Source organism: Aspergillus heteromorphus (genome assembly GCF_003184545.1).
Source record: "Aspergillus heteromorphus CBS 117.55 chromosome Unknown BO70scaffold_3, whole genome shotgun sequence".
Classification (NCBI taxonomy): domain Eukaryota; kingdom Fungi; phylum Ascomycota; class Eurotiomycetes; order Eurotiales; family Aspergillaceae; genus Aspergillus; species Aspergillus heteromorphus.
In genome coordinates, this window is record NW_020290408.1 from 139,644 (window position 1) to 157,620 (window position 17,977).

At 53.2% G+C, this 17,977-nt stretch overlaps 6 protein-coding genes across 6 annotated transcripts; 4 read left to right on the top strand and 2 right to left on the bottom strand.

Annotated features, from left to right (window-relative positions):
* Nucleotides 1-294: 294 nt before the first annotated feature.
* On the top strand, nt 295-1,679 carry BO70DRAFT_426215 (sterol desaturase family protein; the record flags this gene model as incomplete). Its single annotated transcript, XM_025547761.1, has 2 exons — nt 295-774; nt 859-1,679. 2 exons carry the CDS (start codon nt 295-297, stop codon nt 1,495-1,497), a joined length of 1,119 nt encoding a protein of 372 aa, XP_025402600.1. The 3' UTR covers nt 1,498-1,679.
* Nucleotides 1,680-2,444: 765 nt separating this feature from the next.
* BO70DRAFT_284839 (60S ribosomal protein eL6) lies at nt 2,445-3,451 on the bottom strand (the record flags this gene model as incomplete). Its single annotated transcript, XM_025539136.1, has 3 exons — nt 2,445-2,597; nt 2,690-3,025; nt 3,332-3,451. 3 exons carry the CDS (start codon nt 3,449-3,451, stop codon nt 2,445-2,447), a joined length of 609 nt encoding a protein of 202 aa, XP_025402601.1.
* A 493-nt stretch (nt 3,452-3,944) lies between these two features.
* On the top strand, nt 3,945-5,374 carry BO70DRAFT_284906 (uncharacterized protein; the record flags this gene model as incomplete). Its single annotated transcript, XM_025539140.1, has 3 exons — nt 3,945-3,995; nt 4,118-4,680; nt 4,822-5,374. The coding sequence occupies 3 exons, from the start codon at nt 3,945-3,947 to the stop codon at nt 5,372-5,374; spliced, it is 1,167 nt and encodes a 388-aa protein (XP_025402602.1).
* Nucleotides 5,375-6,243: 869 nt separating this feature from the next.
* On the top strand, nt 6,244-13,054 carry cch1 (calcium channel protein CCH1). The gene is made up of 4 exons (XM_025545163.1): nt 6,244-7,907; nt 7,964-10,309; nt 10,366-11,029; nt 11,094-13,054. Exons 1-4 carry the CDS (start codon nt 6,279-6,281, stop codon nt 12,815-12,817), a joined length of 6,363 nt encoding a protein of 2,120 aa, XP_025402603.1. The 5' UTR covers nt 6,244-6,278; the 3' UTR covers nt 12,818-13,054.
* Nucleotides 13,055-14,082: 1,028 nt separating this feature from the next.
* Nucleotides 14,083-14,933, top strand: BO70DRAFT_128212 (uncharacterized protein). Its single transcript, XM_025538006.1, has one exon. The coding sequence runs from the start codon at nt 14,214-14,216 to the stop codon at nt 14,919-14,921; it is 708 nt and encodes a 235-aa protein (XP_025402604.1). The 5' UTR covers nt 14,083-14,213; the 3' UTR covers nt 14,922-14,933.
* A 1,820-nt stretch (nt 14,934-16,753) lies between these two features.
* On the bottom strand, nt 16,754-17,977 carry clrD (histone-lysine N-methyltransferase Clr4; the record flags this gene model as incomplete). Its single annotated transcript, XM_025539147.1, has 2 exons — nt 16,754-17,217; nt 17,296-17,977. Coding segments are annotated over 2 exons (1,146 nt in total), but the record flags the coding sequence as incomplete, so codon positions are not given.

Sequence of the window (17,977 nt, forward strand, 5' to 3'; positions counted from 1 at the left end):
TTGGGCACTCGTCTGTTTCATTCCTTTATCCGAGGAGTCAACATCAGCATCCGCTTGGATGCAACAAAGAGACAGGCGCCGGGCCATCAAAGAAGAATCCGATTTAGGGCAGGTGGGTGGGTCGTGACGTCGCGCGGCCGCCGCCCGTCGCATTATTATTGCACGGCCCATTATTCTTTCGACCTTTGCGAGTCCTTTGAGCCTATCGTCCCTTCCAATGTATAAAGTGCGGCTGGAAGCACATGCAATGCAATGACATATAGTATCACCCATTGGCAGAGCCTATACTACGCCATGACTTCCGTCTTTGCTGTCCCGTTTCTCGCGTTGTTTGTGCTCCCGTCCATCGCGTCCTACAGCACTACCCTCAATGTGATCTTCTTCTACATGACCTGGACGACCCTTATTCTGTCGCACTCCCCCTTCAAGGTCGAGCTGATCGGCACTATAGCCGTGCGACTGGTGTTTTATGTCCTCCCGTCCCTGCTGTTCTTCCTCTTCGACATCTTCACGCCTTCAGCAGCCGTGGTGCTTAAGGCGCAGGGCGAGTTCGGCCTCCCGGCAGGAAGTAAGCGGAGCAAGATCCGACTCCAGGACTTCAAAGTTGCAGGATGGTCGCTGTTCAATCTCGCATTGGGCATTGCAGTGCAAGCCACCATTGAGACCATCCGGATAGCCTACTTCAGGACGCGGAGTGCACTGAGAGTCACATTCAGGGTGCCCATGCCTTGGGACACCGTGATTGACCTGATCATTGTCTTTGCCGCGAGGGAGGTGAGTCTATACAGCTGCGCGTGCGCACCGCGATGAACAACAAACCAAGACCCATGCATCTAACCGTGTAATCAACTCAAACAGGCCCTCTCATACACTATCCACCGGCACGTGCTCCACTCCAAGAAAGACTTCCTCCGACGTCACGTCGCCCAGTACCACGAATCCTGGTACCACTCCCTCCGCGCCCCGTACCCCCTTACAGCCCACTACGACCACCCTATATCCTACCTGATCGGCAACGTCTTTCCCACGCTGATCCCCGCTGCGGTCTTCCGCCTCCACATGGTCACCTACGCCATCTACCTGCTGCTTGTTTCCCTGGAAGAGACTTTCGCGTTCTCCGGCTACTCCGTGATGCCGACGGATTTCTTCCTCGGGAGGATTGCGCGCCGTACCGAGATGCATCTGCATAGACGCGGCGAAGGGAATTTCGGTCCCTGGGGTGTCATGGATTGGATGTTTCGGACTGGGGTGGGAGAGGATGAGGAAGAGGCCATTGACCAGGAGGTGATTGCCCTTGATGAAGGTCCGGGTGGTGCTACTGGTAGTTGGCCCAGTAGTAGTCCTAGTACGACGGCGGCGGCGGCGGCTCGGGTGCCGTTGCCTGAATCGGAGAGGGAGAGCGAACGGTTCGAGGAGAAGGTTGAACACGCCATTGAGAAGCATGCCAGGAAGAGGCAGAGACAGCATCGGTTGAGGAGGACGGTGCAGTCGGATTGATCTTGATTGATTGGTATGCGTATGAGATCATGGTGGATGATGGGATGATGGATGATGGATGATGGATGCGATGCTATGCTGTAATGTTATGTTATGTCATGTCATGTCAGGTTATGATGTTACGCGCTGGTTATGTTTTATGATGCATGTTGGGTGGTTCTGGGGTTGGGGGATCTGGAGATGAGACTGGAAATTGGAGATTGATTGATTGGAGACTGGACTCTGGACTCTGGAGACTAGTAGTAGTATTGCGTAATAGATATGGATGCGCTGGGCCTGTGGTCAATTTGTTATGTGATTTGTGATTTGTGGGGTGGGGAACCGGCGTTCCCGGGGCAGTCGCAGTCGCAGTCGCAGTCGGAGTCGCAGTTGCAACGAAGAGTCCGGATGTCAATAGAACTACCAACGAGAAAAAACAAACACAAGGCAATTCATATACGAAAGGTGCACATGGTGTGTGTGTGTGCACGTGTGGAATGGTGGACCTAAAGGAAAAGCTGTTTGTTTGTTTTTTTATAAAAAAAAGAAAAAAACTTGAATTCCCAAATTTTTAGATTTCCGCCCAAACCTGGAAATTGGAGAGATATCGTAGTGAACATGAATGAGAAAGACTCCCAGCCTCACCCGAGAGGGACAGAGCAGCAGCTGGAAAGGTATTCTTCTTTTTTTCTTTTCATTTCGGCTCAGTTATCAAAGCAAGACGGCCACACGCTGGAGGGAACTGTTCGTGAAATAAGATAACATCCGGTCTTCTTTTTTTCCGCATTAAAAACCGCAATTCCTAAGCAAACATGAGGCCAAGAATCGAGTTACATAGATTTCATGAGCTGCTCCCCCTGCGCTGCAAACCGCTTCCCACAGTGGGAATGCCGACCTTGCAATCTAAGCCGCCCCTCGCAGGATTCCTCCACAATAATTACCGAACCCGCGGCCGCCGCGTCACACATCTACCACTTCATCTCGTGGGGCTTGTCACCGTTCCGGAGGCTGAAGGTGGTGGCGAGGTAGCTGCCAAGGAAGTTCTCCTTCTTGACGGAGGCCAGGATGGACTGGTCAATGGCCTTCTGGTCGCTGGCACGAGCGCTGGCAACCTTCTTCTTCTGTTGGGGGGGAAGATTCCATATCAGTATCCGGTCATGTCGCACGTTGCGGGAACTCTCAACCCGAGAGTCCCGACGATAGGTGTACATACCTCGGGCTTCTCTCCCTGCTTGAAGAAAGCCTCCTCGGTCTTCTTCTCAGCCTTCTTCTCCTTGGTGAAGTAGTCGGCAGCGGAGACCTTCTCGATGGTCTGGGCGTCAACACCGGTGATGTCAACCTGGGTGCTGGTGGCGATCACGTAGCGGGCGTTGACACGGCGGAGGGGAACACCGTTGATCTTGAAGGGTCCGGTCACGAGCAGAACACCCTGCTCGAGGTGCTTGAGGAGAACGACACGCTTGCCACGGAAGCGACCGGCGAGGAGGATCAGGACAGTACCGGGCTTGAGGCTCTCACGGAGCTTGGCGGGACGCAGAGTCTTGCGGACCTATATGCATAAAAAACAATGACTGTCAGAACTGTCTGTTTTCCAATTCAATTCCCTGACCGGGAATGAGTTTCGTAATTTCGGAAGACACAAAGGCGAAGAGATGCGATTCCCTTATCAACCTCTTCAACTTCATATATGGTTCTTCGAACACTTGGTCGTGGGTTTCCCACTTCCGGCGGGAAAGGGGATCTCCCCCAATTCCCATGACCAGCGCAAACCGTCGCATTTGTTCATAGTGAAACCGCATCTCCTTCCTCCGTATATTTCCCGCTTTTGCGAGGGGTGTGTGTGTGTGGTACTGACTTTCTTGGGCTGCGTCTCGTCATCAACGGGGTACCATTTCTGGGCCTTCTGAGCCGGGTGCGGCACAGTCCTCTGGCCCTTTCCAAACTGCTTCGTCTGGCCAACAGTAGAGTCCGACATATTGGCTGCTGGGGACGAAGAAGGTCGAAAAGAATGTAGGGGGAGGGTGGTGGTTGTCGACGGCGGGTGGTTGTTGGAGTTGATGTGTGACTTGCTACTTGCGCCCCAGCATGGGAAAGTGTGAGTTTGTGTGGACGCGAGCCCTAGCCGAATCACGCTAGTGCCGATTCGGAGGGTGACTGATAGCGATAGCCCGATAGCGGTGGTGCCGGCCTAAGGCAGCTTCAGGCAGGAACTCCGGCCCGCCAAGACAACCCTTCGGCGCTCCGGAGACACCGCCTGCGCAGCCGAGCTCACGGCCATTATTGCGGCTAGCAACTGACGTACATCGCTGCTCTCCATCAGCTTCTGTCGTCAACCACTCCCACTTCCACCCACACTCCCATTCCCCGCCTCCGACGTCGGTGCGGATTCACATCGTATCTAACCCAGAAGGAGACGTCTATACTCTCGAGGATCTCATTCATCTTGTTCATAATCACATCCCTTCATCATGTCTATAACTCCGATCATTACCTTCAAAGCGGGTATCTGTGACCTGGAGGTGAGTCGGATGCCCAAGTTATGGCCTGGTCGCTGGCACCCTATTTGGTCAAGCCAGTATTGCCTTGTTCACCCCGTCTGTCTGTGCATCACACCACTAACTTTGCTTTGGCGCTATGGTAGACCGGCGAACCCCCCGTCGTAAAGCCCAACTCCACCCCCGGTTACATCTACCTCTACTCCGAAGATGAGCTGGTACACTTTTGCTGGCGCCCCAGAACGGCTCCTCACACTGAACCCGAGCTCGACCTGGTAATGGTCCCTGCCGACGGAACCTTCATCCCCTACCAGCCCGCCGGGAAAGAGGCTCCTACCAATGGTCGGATCTATGTCTTGAAGTTCTCCTCCAGCTCCCAGCGGTATCTCTTCTGGTTGCAGTCCAAGACGCAACATGAGAGAGGCAAGCTGAGCTACTTCAGCCCCAGGGATCTCAAGCTGGGAGAGATCGTCAACACTCTGCTTATGGGCGAAGAGGTTGACGTGGAGCATGAGATTGCCAACCTTCCCCGGGGCGGTCCGTCCGGTGGTGATGACGACGAAACAATGGAAGACGTCGAAGGTGTGGATCATGATCCGAGCCATAACCATGGAGGCAACAGCGGAGGCGCAGGTCCGGACGCAACTGGCGGTGATATCCGGGAGGAGGGCCAGGGATCGAGGGAAGGTGGTGCTGATGGTGGAAGAGCGTAGGTACATATCTCAACAGTTTTTTTTTTTTGTCTCTAGTCTTGAACAATACTGGCCCGGTTACTTGCTTCCTCGGGTGCTTTGGCCATGATGAGACCTTAATTCCTCGTGAACGCGGGCTAACTAGCATTGGCTCATAGGGCAGCTGCTGACTCGGATCCCTCATCTGTCGTGAGCAGCTTCCTGCAGTCCCTGCAAGGAGGCTCGAGGCAGTCCCAAGACCCCGAGAGGCCTTTCACCACTCTGCAAGATCTTCTTTTACCTTCGACTACACTACCCTTCTTGGAATCTGCGGACGACCAGACCGTTGACAATCTCCTGAACTTTCTGCCGCCGTCGCTGCTCCTCTTGGCGCAGGACAACGACATCGACGAGGCGGCGGCGGCCGATCAAGACCCTGACATCGCTCAAGCGGCCTTGGGGTCACTCGATCTCACGCAGAAGAAAGACATCCTTCGTAAGGTTCTCCATTCGCCTCAATTCGCGCAGAGTCTGGCAAGTTTGACGGTGGCCATTCGGGATGGCGGATTACCGAGCATTAGCGAAGCCCTTAGAATTCCGGTTGCAAATGGAGGATTTATGCGTAGAGGGGGGGTTCCACTGGGTGGTGGGGATGCTGTCGAGGCATTCCTCCAGGGCGTTCGGGATCATGTCAAGGATTCAGCTCAAGGAAACCGTATGGAGACCGATTGATTGGGCCAAATTAGCAGTTCTTTTTTGAATCTTTTTTTTTTCTATTTTGTTTTTTCTCTTTATCCTCTATACCTAGTTTTTGTCAGCCAACACTTGCGTACTGTGTAACTATCCACCCATGATTTAGAAATCCATTAGCGGCCTGGCGTGGATGTCTCGTCCCTCCTGGGCGACCGAGACTGTCATGGGTTATTTTTGGATGCGGTGGGTGGGGACCTGCATTGGTAGGCAGCACGATTGATTGATTGATTGATTGATTGTGTTTCTGGTGTGGCGCACTGCGTCGTCGGCATTAATTTCGAACGCCAGACGGCAAGCGAGAAACTTTCCGAAAGCTGTTGACGTTCCAGCAGGATGTACGGAGTAGGACATCAATAATGACCACAGCACTTGCAGTGCAGTGATTTAGAGGGGGATCCTGTCAGGGACTGGCACTGCAAGGGAATGAATGACACACCGTCCGTAAGGCTTGGAATCGACCACACAGAAGCCGCCGGCGCTGGATCCGCCCCGGTTTTTGGCCGCTCTGGCGCAGTCCAGGCATCCAGGCAAAGCTCCGCCGCGCAAGTTCGTGCAATTAATAGCCATCGTTTGCGATCCCGCGACGGGGAGACGACACGTTTGGCTTCCTTTCCCTTCCCCATCGATGCCCGCTGCCTTCCACGGCCGCTTGGCTTGATTGGATCTGCTTCCAACCTCCCACTGCCCACGTTTCCGCTCGCCGCGCCACCGCTAAACTTACCCAAAGTCCTTAAGCCCTTTTTAGTTTCTCCGTCCTCGGTACTCTCTTATCCCAAGCGCGCTTTGCTTCTCCGCCCTCCCCGACGCTTCACGGCCCTCCTGATCTTCCTTCCTCGACAGTCTGCGATGTCTGCATTCGGTTAGCCCTCTGAGACTGCCCACGATGGCTTCGAATGGCCATGACCGCGGCATTAACGACGATACCTACTCGACCGAACACTCTATCCCCTTGCAGGATCTCTCCGGTCCGTCGATACCAGAGCATGAACGCGACGCCACCCCCGGTGTTGCAACGAGGTTGGGACGATCTTTGACCGGCAGAGGCCGGACAGGACGGACATATGAACGGATAGCGGAGGACTCTCCTGTCGAACCCGCCAATGCGGCGGGCAATGCGCACCCGCATCGTGGGGTCCTCAACGAGCACGGCGATGCTGCCGTCGAAGATCCGGGGGCATTTGCCCAGGCAATGTCCTCGGTCGGACTCAGCTTCCAGCCATCCTCCAGTGCCGCCCTCTCCCCGACGCATAGCCGGGCAGCCTCCAGCATCGACCTCGACAACGTGCCTCTAGATGGAGCCGAACGCTGCCCCTCCCACGCCGAAAGCTACACCGACACCGCGCCGTTGACGGATATCCGACACGTTCAGCCGATAAGTGGAGCGTTGGGCTCGGACAATAGACAATATGGTGACGGAACCGGTGCCCATGACGTTCAATTCCCCGCTGTCAGTCTCCCGGGGTCACGACTGGGCGATGATCTGGAGGGCGGCTTCATTAGCAGGTCCCGTGGATCAAGCAATGCGGGGGACAGGTCTCGTTCGCTGTCGCCCTCGGCTTCTGGATCTGCCTTGTTGCGGGCCAGCTCGATGATGAAATCCATGTCCCAGCGTATCGTTAACCTCAGTAACGAACCCGAAGTGGTGGAACAGTCGATCCTGAGGGAGGAATCACAACGAAATGCGCGGATGGAGGAGCCGCCGTCTCTCCCGTCCTTGCCGGATTACGCGCATGATGCGCCGTCGAGCAGTTCGTTGAACAGTTTCGCTCCCGGAGAGAAACTGCCATCGGACAATAAAGCATGGCGCGGCATTAGCAACCCCCTCAAGGGGAAATCCTTGGGCTTCCTGGGTCCGGAAAACGCTCTACGGATGTGGTTGTGTGATCTCCTGGTCCATCCATTTACGGAGCCGTTTATCTTGGTCGTGATTGTTGTACAGACCATTCTGTTGACTATCGAGGGCTCACGCTCGGTTTGGACTCATCCAAGAGCGGTGACATGGGGATCCAATCCCATGGACTACCCTTATTTTGCTATCTTTATCTTCTATACACTTGAAATCATCGCGAAGATCATCGTGTCCGGGCTCATTATCAATCCTGCTGAGTACAGTACTATAGACCGATCACTTGGGTTCAGGAAAGCAATAACCGAGAAAGGAAAGAATCTCATCATACCGCAGCGGCAATTCTCTACGAAAAGGCCTTCTGTCGTTCCGGAACAACCCCAAGCCTCCATATTACGCACCTTTACAGGCGGACTGAATCAGATGGAACGTCAGCTGGAACGCCAGCTGGCCGATGATCCGCGTCAGAAGAGCCGTGTGAGACTTGCCCACCGTGCATTTCTCCGTCACTCTTTCAACCGTCTCGACTTTGTCGCTCTAGTCTCGTACTGGATCTCCTTTTTTCTCTCTATATATGGAGTCGAGACACGCCAGCAGCTCTACGTGTTTAGCATGCTCAGCTGTCTTCGAATTCTTCGTCTTCTTGCGCTGACCAACGGTACTTCTGTAAGTAGGGGAAACGTGCTATCTGCAAGCAACATTGTTCACTAACATGGAAACAGGTTATCCTCCGGAGTCTCAAAAAGGCGGCACCGCTTCTTACACATGTGGCGTTTCTTATCGGGTTCTTTTGGCTTCTGTTTGCTATTGTTGGCATACAAAGCTTCAAATCCAGTCTTCGAAGAACCTGTGTTTGGATTGGCGTTGATGGTCAAAGTAACTACACTCAAAACGATCCTAATGGCAGCTTACAATTTTGCGGGGGTTATGTCAATGCGAGCACCGGGCAAAGCATGCCGTGGATTCAGTCAAACAACGTCCCGACTTCGTCCAGTCCGAAGGGGTACCTCTGCCCTGTAGGGTCTCTCTGTGTTGAAGGAACCAACCCGTATAACGGGACCGTGAGCTTTGATAATATCTTGAACTCACTGGAGCTTGTGTTCGTGCTCATGAGCTCGAACACCTTCACTGACCTTCTGTATTACACTACTGACAGTGACTACCTCGCGGCCTCTCTTTTCTTCGTATGCGGACTTATTATCCTGAGTTTGTGGATGGTTAACTTGCTGGTTGCGGTTATCACCCACTCCTTCCAAGTCATTCGAGAGGAGAGCCAGCGCAGTGCCTTTGCTTCGCAGAAGATCGACAAAACTGACAAGGAGGACGTGTCATCTCGCAAGATCAGTACGATTAAACGTCTCTACGATAAGACTGAGTGGTTCTGGGTGTGCATCATCATCTTCGACCTTACCATCCAGGCTCTGAGGAGCTCTTCCATGGGACTTGCTCGAAAGAAGCTAATTGACAACACTGAAACAATCGTCACCCTCGTCTTCCTTTTTGAGATAGTCCTGCGGTTTGCCTCTGACTGGCGTTCATTCCACAGGAAGTATCGAAACTGGGTCGATCTGGGGCTTGTCGTTAGCACTTGCATCATCCAGATCCCGGCGATCAAGGCGCATGAGCGTACATACGATGTCCTCACGCTCTTCCAGGTTCTGCGAGTATACCGAGTCGTGCTTGCGTTCAAGATGACCAGGGATCTTATTATGATTGTCTTCCGCAATGCAGTTGGTCTTTTGAACCTTATCGTTTTCGTGTTCCTTGTTACGTTCCTGGCGTCTATCTTTGCTACGCAGCTCTTTCGCGGTCAAATACCCCAGGAGGACAACGACGGTGACACCATTATCGTCACGTTCTCTGATATCTACAACTCGTTTCTCGGGATGTATCAACTTCTATCGAGTGAGAATTGGACAACCATTCTCTACAATGCCACCACCTACACGTATTCCTACGATACGGCTTGGATATCGGCAACTTTCTTGATAATCTGGTTCATCTTTTCATGCTTCATTGTCCTGAACATGTTCATTGCTGTCATCCAGGAAAGTTTCGATGTCTCAGAAGATGAAAAGCGACTCCAACAGGTCAAAGCCTTTTTGGAACAGAAGCAGGTCAACATGTCTTCCCAGGGCAATTTGTCTCTTTCCAAAATTCTCCAATTGGGACGGGATTCCAGTCGCTACAAGGACCCTCTGGACCATGGCCCAGCGGCGTTGGAAATGCTGCTCAAGGATGCTGTTGTCCACGAGTTCCTCGACGAGAATGAGATATCGGAGAACCGGCCGAGAGACAGCACGCATCTAGAGACAACTGCTACGGCGGACACAGCCCAGCCCGGCTTCTTCTCGCGCACGTGGACGAAGCTGTCCTCTTTAATCATGCGGAAAGAACAGAACCCTTTCTATTCCAAGCTGGAGATCTCGCGGGCGTTCGAAGAGCTGGACCCGAGAACTATGGCTCAGGAGTTTGTGTCTGCTGCGGAGCAAAGGAAAAAAGCTCAGCGCGAGTATCTCATGCGACACCCAAACTATAACAAGTCACTTTTCATGTTCCCGCCAGCACACCCCGTTCGGAAGCTATGTCAGCGCATTGTGGGGCCTGGGCGCGGAGTCCAGCGAGTCGAGGGTGTAGACCCCTACAAGCCTGTTTGGTACACGTTCTCCGCCTTTATCTATGCGGCCATCGTTGCGATGGTCCTGCTGGCATGTATAACCACGCCAATCTATCAGAGAGACCACTTCCAGAATAATAGGGACTGGTTCACATACACTGATATGGGCTTCGCGGTTTTGTTCTCCATCGAAGCGCTCATTAAGGTTATTGCGGATGGTTTCTTTTGGACACCTAATGCATATTTCCGTGGCTCTTGGGGTTTTCTGGATGGGGTTGTCTTAATTACGCTTTGGATCAGTGTTGGTGGATCCTTGTACGCAGACTGGGGCATCACCCGGGCGATTGGGGCCTTCAAGGCCCTGAGAGCTCTCCGACTTTTGAACGTCAGCGACAGTGCAAAGAATACGTTCCATGCGGTCATCATTGTCGGCGGATGGAAGGTCATTTCGGTAAGTCCGTTGTCTTATGCATATTCTGCACATACAGAAACTGATCCACAAGGCAGGCTGCCGCGGTTTCGATGAGCTTTCTGATCCCTTTCGCTATCTACGGAGTTACCCTCTTCAATGGTCGAATGATGTCGTGCAACGACGGCGATATCTCGGGAAGCTTGGATGCGTGCATCAACGAGTATAAGAGCTCGCCCTACGATTGGGATGTTCTCGCTCCGCGAACCGCGCAAAATTCCTACTATGACTTTGACAATTTCGGGGACTCTCTCTTCATATTGTTCCAGATCGTGTCTCAGGAAGGTTGGATCGACGTACAGGAAAGCGCCATGGCTATCACCGGGCTTTTCATGCAGCCGCAAGACTACGTGGCGCCGGCCAATGGGATTTTCTTCATCGTCTTCAACTTGCTCGGTGCCGTCTTCGTCTTGACGCTGTTCGTGTCTGTCTTCATGCGCAACTACACGGAGCAGACTGGTGTCGCCTACCTTACCGCCGAACAGCGATCCTGGCTAGAATTGAGGAAGCTTCTCCGACAGATATCTCCTTCGAAACGGTCGTTCGATAAGAAGAGTCAGGAGTGGAGGATGCGGTGCTATCGAATCGCCGTCAAGAAGCACGGTTATTGGGCAAGATTTGTGACCTTCATTCTCTCGCTCCATCTTTTGCTGCTGGTCTTGGAATACTATCCCGAGCCGGGTAAATGGGATCACGTCAGAGGTTTGTCAAACTCCAGGGCTCGGCAGTTTTGTTGTCTTTGCTAACTCGGTTTCGCTCTTTGCAGAGATATTGTTCTTTGTGTTCAACTTCGTCTACATTGCCAATGTGGCCATCCGGATTCTCGGGTTAGGCTGGCATCGGTTCAGCCGCAGCTCGTGGGACATTTATTCGCTTCTCTCGGTCACTGGAACGTTGATCACCACGGTCTTGAGGTTTTCATCGACGAGCCAAGTGATCAACGAATTGAACAAGCTCTTCCTTGTGTCCATCACCCTGCTCATCATCCCACGAAACAACCAGCTTGATCAACTGTTCAAAACAGCCGCTGCTAGTCTGACCTCGATCGGGAACCTCCTCGCGACCTGGTTTGTCCTCTTCCTCGTGTTCGCTATTGCCATGAACCAAGCGTTCGGGCTCACGAAATTCGGGTCCCAAGAGACCAACAACCTCAATTTCCGGGACATTCCTAGGTCGCTCATCCTGCTCTTCCGGATGAGCGCTGGGGAGGGATGGAACCAGATCATGGAAGACTACGCTACGATGCTACCACCATACTGCACGTACAACGGCGATTACTTCGGCGATGACTGTGGTAGTGCACCCTGGGCCCGGTGTCTATTCATTGCCTGGAACATCATCAGTATGTATCTCTTTGTGTCTCTGTTCACGTCCTTGATCTTCGAGAGTTTCTCGTACGTGTATCAGAAAAGCAGCGGGCTCTACGCGGTCAGTCGCGAGGATGTTCGTCGCTTCAAGCATGCGTGGGCTACATACGACCCCGACGGAACCGGCTTTATCACCAAAGAACAATTCCCGCGGCTGCTTGGAGAGCTCTCGGGGGTGTTCTCGATGCGAATCTACGATGGCGAGTTCACGATTGGGCAAATCATGGAGGAGTGCCGGGTCGACCAGCGAGACTCGCTGATCGCGCATCGCAGAGTGATGGATGGGCTGGACCTGGACAAGATGGCCAAAATCCTCCGGCGGATCCCGGTCAAGGCCGTGCGCACTCGCCGGCAACGATTGAATTCGTTCTACGAGGAAGTCCTGGTCTCCGCGGACCCTGTGCGCGGCATCTCCTTCCACTCATGCCTCATGATCCTGGCCCATTACAACGTGATCAGCGACAGCAAGAGCCTGCGGCTGGAAGAATTCCTCCGACGACGGGCGCGACTCCAGCGGGTCGAGGAAACCATCCGCCGCCACACCGTGATCGGCTTCTTCGACACCCTGTACTGGTCTCGCGAGTTCCGGCGCCGCATCGAGCATAAGAAGTCGGCGCGGATGAGCGGCGTGCCTCAGTTCTCGGTCCCGGAGATCTTCGTGGACGACGGATCGCAGGACGAGCCCGCGACTGCGGAAGGGTTGCGAGTCAGAGCGGATACACTGGTCGGACCAGGAGACCCGTCCTCGCAGCAGCAGCCGCAGCCGCAGCAGCAGCAGCAGCCGATGCTGTCCCCGATCTCCCCCACGGGAGCCCCCGGGTCACGATTCCAACTGCCGCCCATCGACACCAGTCCCATGGGCCGCATCTCGGCCCTGCACTCGCCCTCGACGGAATGGTCGAGCATCAGCCCGTCCCTGTCTCCTCATCGGGAGCGCGCCAACACGACGTCGTCGTACGGAAGCGGGCCGGACCTGCACGACGTGATCGAGAGCAGCTCGGCGCAACATTCCCGCGAGAACAGCGCCATGAACGTCAACGATGTGATGCAGTCGCTGGGCGAGTCGGCCTGGGGTGAGAGTATCCGGCGCAGCTTCACGCAACGCCGTCGATCGGGGGAGTAGACTAGAGCTATAGTAAGTCGGTGATGACAAGCGAAGTTGATCTACGAGCGATGTTGCCATGATGTCCCCGGATGAAAAGTGATTCTCGGGATGTAGCATTTTTTTTTTGTTTTTTGCTCCTGTTTTTGGCGTGCCTTGGCTGCTTCATTGCGATGGTCTTGTTGTTTTCCAGGTCACGCTCCTATATCTAAACGCAGTGTCTTTTTCCCTTTTTTTTTTTTTTTCTTCTTTTTTTTTAGCTGTTTCTATTGTTGTTGTCTGTCTGTTTGTTCCTTGGTGGTTGGCACCAAGTCGAATACTTACTCTCCCCATCCAGATGGGGAGAGCCACCTAGATGAGATGTTAGATGCGATTGATCGCTAGAGACATGCTGTTTGCATAGCGGTGGCGCGTGGGAGAAGTCATTTGCGTTGATTGCTTGATTGATTCCGGAGCGAGGGAGGCATGCGTTACCGGTGTACAGACACAGGATGTACAGTTTGGCCGGGGGAGGGTTATAATGAGAGACGGAATCAAGTAACTACTACTACCTCGCTGTGCCAACTCCTACTTCCATGCGTACTCGTAGTGTCACTCCCTGGCGCAGAGGGGGAAGGGGAGGGTGCTTGGCATTGCCGGAACAGGCAACCGTGAGGGACGACCAAATAACTAACTGTCTTGGTCCGGATGGTTCAGGCGGGAAAGGGAAAGGGAAGGGGAAAGAGGATGAGGAAGGATGAGGTGGTGGGCAGGCAAGGCAGCAAGGAGAGAGAGAGAAAGAGAAGCCGACGATGCATGCGTTGCTTTGTTGATCGGAAACGGGGAAAAGCGAGCGAGTGGCCAGCGCCGTTTGCAGCGGAACAGAACTCAACTGGCTTTTAATCCACTCTCATCGTCATCGTCATCGTCACCGTCACCAACTCTCTCTCTCTCTTTTATCTCTTCTCTCCCTGTCAAACTCCTGGTTCCGGTGGTCACGGTGCCTGTGCCTGATCCTGATCCTGTCCCCTTCATCGGAGCCATCGGATCATCTTCTCTTTCGTCGCCTCTCTCTCTCCACTCGCGAACCTTACCTGTCTACCCGCGGCCTTTGACCTGTCCGTTCATTGCTTTGCGTTGCTTTGCTTTGCTGAGGCGGCGTCTCACCACCCGCTGAGACGGAGACTATATCTACCCTTCTATACCCTCGACGCCTCGACTCCGGATTCTTCCTCTTCCTTTGACTCCCACCCAATCCAATCCAATCCAATCCAATCCATCTACCCATTTTTCCATCACTCAATCCCACTTTCGCTCGGACTCCGTCCCCATACCCATAACCACCAAGCTAACTGGGCCGGTCCCCGATCTTCAATCCAACAACACCACCATCATCATCATCATCATCATCACCACCATCATCAATCCTCCCCCGACCATGCGCACCAACCAGGCCACCTCGCGCGGTCTCTCCCTCCACACCTCTTTCTCACCCGATCGCAACAACACCACCATCACCAGCGTAACAGACTGCTACGCCATGCCCATGCCCGTCTCCTCACACCCGCCCGGTCCATCATCCAGCACATCGACGACCGCGACTCCGCTCAGCTCCACCACCGCGAGTCCCACCTCGTCGCCCACATCGTCACCATTTCCCAATTCCCGCCACCACCACTTTCACCGCCGCCTCAGTCTTACCCGCGACCCCATCAGCCTCACCAACACCCACAGCCACCACCACAACACCTACAACACCACCACATCCTCCTCCCCCTCCAGCCGCAGCCAAAGCCCCTTCCGCCGCCTCTCCTCCTACTCCTACTCGTCGCTCCTCCGCCGCCCCTCCCTCATGCTCCTCCGTCGTCGCCCCTCAAAGGTCGACATGGCCCTCTGCGAGGAACGCTCCCGCTGCGGCGAGGACGCCATCGAACGCCAGGGCCTAGATCTCATGGAGCCCCGCCCCGTGGACCCACTCGCCCTTTCCATGGATAGTATGGACGCGAGTGTTTTTGAGGACGCCTCGCCCTCGCTGGGTCTCGACGAGATTGACGTCCTGGCGGATCGCTCCTCTGGTCTCGTCCGGCTTGCGCAGCCGCGCTTTGTCATGGGGGGGATCTTTGAGGTCATGGAGGGGAGGGGGTAGAGTTGAGCCGCGTTGGGAATAGATTCAGGTGTCGATCGTTTCTGCCTGTGGTTGTCGAGGTGTCATTGATTGAGTGGTTGATCTATCTATCTTGAGGGTGGTCCCTTTTTTTTTTTTCTTTCGCTCGCTCGCTCTGCTTTTTACTTTTTTGTTCGTCATCTGGTTGAGCCGGTTGTTTGTGTGTTTTTTTTTTTCTTTTGTTCTTCCCTCGCTTTCTCTGGGCTGATGTTGTGGATGAGGATGATGGTGATGATTTATCGCAGTGTCGAGTGTTATTTTACCATCGCATCTACTTACCAAATACCCAGCATGCGATGCCATGCCATGCCCTGCCATGCTATGCGATGCTCGGACAGCAGCTAGATATATGTCTATTTCATGAGCGCGTCAGGCTGAACTTCGGTTTGCCTTTTTCTACTTTACTCTTGGGTTCGATCTGGTGTTCGGTTTCTGTTCGGTTGGTTCTGGGTCACTCGGTCGGTCGGTTACCTATGTCCTTAGGAGTTCTAAGTTCTATCTTAGCGTCAGATAGCTAGTCCTATCTACTTATCTAGAGTGTTTGCCTTTTTTTTCTTTTTTTCTTTCTTTCTTTCCTTCTTTCCTTTTTTTTTTCTCCCCTTTCGCCCCTTGTTAGATAGGTATGGTATGGTATGTTGCTGCTGTACTGGGTTTATGGCGATTGGATTCAATCTACGGAGTAGTTACTTGATTGGTTGATCGGGGAAATGAACACCATCCTGCATCTGCGGCACTTACTTATAGTACTGTACCTAGTAGGTAGGTACGGACTACCTAAGTACAATCTTGGATGTATGATCTGATCCGATCGATCTGTCATATTGTATTTGTTTCAGGTAGGTAGGCAGGTAGGTCCGGATTAGGCTGGCTACCTACGTACCTACCTACCTGCAGTACATATAGTATATACCTACTTACATACCTTGGCTACATGATAGTTAGATATCTTAAGATATAATAATACTATAAGGTAACAAACAGTACAGAGTACCGACAGAGAAATTACAGAGACCAGATCAGATCTACTCCGTACTATCCATCCAACCACACACACAGCACAGCACAGCACAGCACAACAACAGAAAAAAAGAAACAAGATCATCCGCCTGAGTGTCGCGTGTCACGTACCGTAGGTAGGGTAACTAATTGCATGTATGTATGTGTGTATGTATGTATGTAGGTATGTAGGTATGTAGGTAGATAGGTAGATAGGTAGTGTAGTACAGGAGTCAGGCCTGAAACAAATCAAATGAAACAAAAGATGGAAATAAGAAAGAAAGAAAGAGATATGACCGGATGACCGGACCAGATCAACACACCGCCGGGGTATTATTGTAGTGTAGCATGTGCAGTGAAGTGAAGTAAAGTCAGTGAAGCAGAAAGACGGAAAGGAAGAAAGGAACAGAGTCCAGCTGTGCAAGAACGAATGGAATAGATACATGTAAGGTAGGATTGAGCAGTGAAGATGACACAGTCACGTGCGATAGCGCTGTGTTGTGGGATGGAATTGGATTGAACCTCGCCCTCCTCTTCTCTTTCTCTTTCTCTTGTCTTTCTTATTTCTCTCATATCATGTGAGGAATTGGTGAAAGTGACACTGGAACTGAAACTGAAATTATGACAACGACAATGACAATGCAATGCTAGTCTTGTGGACTCAACTCAACTCCCCAAACTCCATGCAATGCAAGCAGGCGATCATAATGGAATGAAATGAAGTCAGAGCATCCGTACCAGAACTGACATGTTGTCAAAGGTAGGTAGGGTAAGTAAAGGAGGACAGACGGATGATCCGACTCATAATGAGAATCAGATCAGATCATCCCCTTCGCCTTCCGCTGATTCGGCCACAGCTGACCACGACAATTCGCCTCGCCGCAGAGACACTGCACGGCATTCGGATCGACCGTCTTAGACGCCTCATCGAAGCCGGGGTTGTAGTCGAAGGTCATCTCGGTCATGGGGGGCACGTCCTTGAGCGCGAAGAAGGCCAGGTCGTACAGGTACTCGTCGGCGTGGTTTCTCGAGACCGGGAACATGCGACAGTTCGGGTTGCAGGAGTGGTTCATGAAGCGGGTGGGGCCGCCGTACTTGTTTCCGTCCACGACGTACTTGCTCTCGTCTTCGGAGATGAGGAAGTCCAGGCTGAAGAGGTAGGAGGAGCCGTTCTGCAACGTGGCGATCTCTTCGCGCACGTCGGCCATTTCCTTTGTGATCACTTCGCCCAGGTAGCAGTCGATGAATTGGCCTGCGCGGATGAGGTCCAGGGATCGGAGGCCTGAGCGGGTTAATTAGCATCGCAGTAATTTTATTTCACGCTGACGTGATGTAGGGGTCAGAGAGGGGGGAGGCATACCGAATCCTCTATTCCCAGTATTGAAGATCTCCAACCGCACGGTACGACCACTCTGGACGACGCGATTCCAGCAGCGCTCGTCACACCCACACCGCGAACTACACTCATAGATCATGGCCTTGCGTTTCAGGAACTCATCCGTGAGAACCAGCATCTGCATGTTATCATGGGCTCTGCGATACCCCACCACCATTTCGTCCGTGTCCTCCTCCTTGCTCAGACACAGGCATCTCGACGGATCGCAGGCGATGGCACACACACAGCCCGCATTGAATTCCTCACTCACGGGCGTCACTCCCTGACGGGTCTTATATGAGTTGACAAACTCAAAATTCGCCGCGAACTGCGCCAGGAGATGCTCGTCACCGGGGACAAATGTGACCGCGGGTCCGGAGATCTTCTTCAGCTTCCGCTGCAAGGTGGTGTGGAGCTTGGTATTGATCTTCTTCTGAAGGATCTTGGGCGCCGTAACATTATCGTCTTCATTCTCGACTGCAAAGGAGATCACATCGCGAGTGGCGGTCCGACGGGTCGGGTGTCTTCCTCTCTTGGCGCGCTTTTGGTGCACGTTGATGGGGTAGTATTTTTCGGAGATCCCGTCGGGAACGGTATCGGGGGGAGGGACGTACTCTGCCGATGCGATCTCTTGTCTCTGCCGGCGAGAGGGGGAAGGGATCACGAC

What these genes read in the sequence shown, in the direction of transcription:
- BO70DRAFT_128212 (XM_025538006.1), top strand. Translation starts at nt 14,214, where the DNA reads ATGCGCACCAACCAGGCCACCTCGCGCGGTCTCTCCCTCCACACCTCT.
- cch1 (XM_025545163.1), top strand. Translation starts at nt 6,279, where the DNA reads ATGGCTTCGAATGGCCATGACCGCGGCATTAACGACGATACCTACTCG. An exon ending in CGCTGACCAACGGTACTTCT is followed by an intron (nt 7,908 to 7,963) that starts GTAAGTAGGGGA and finishes ACATGGAAACAG; the next exon opens with GTTATCCTCCGGAGTCTCAA. An exon ending in GCGGATGGAAGGTCATTTCG is followed by an intron (nt 10,310 to 10,365) that starts GTAAGTCCGTTG and finishes TCCACAAGGCAG; the next exon opens with GCTGCCGCGGTTTCGATGAG.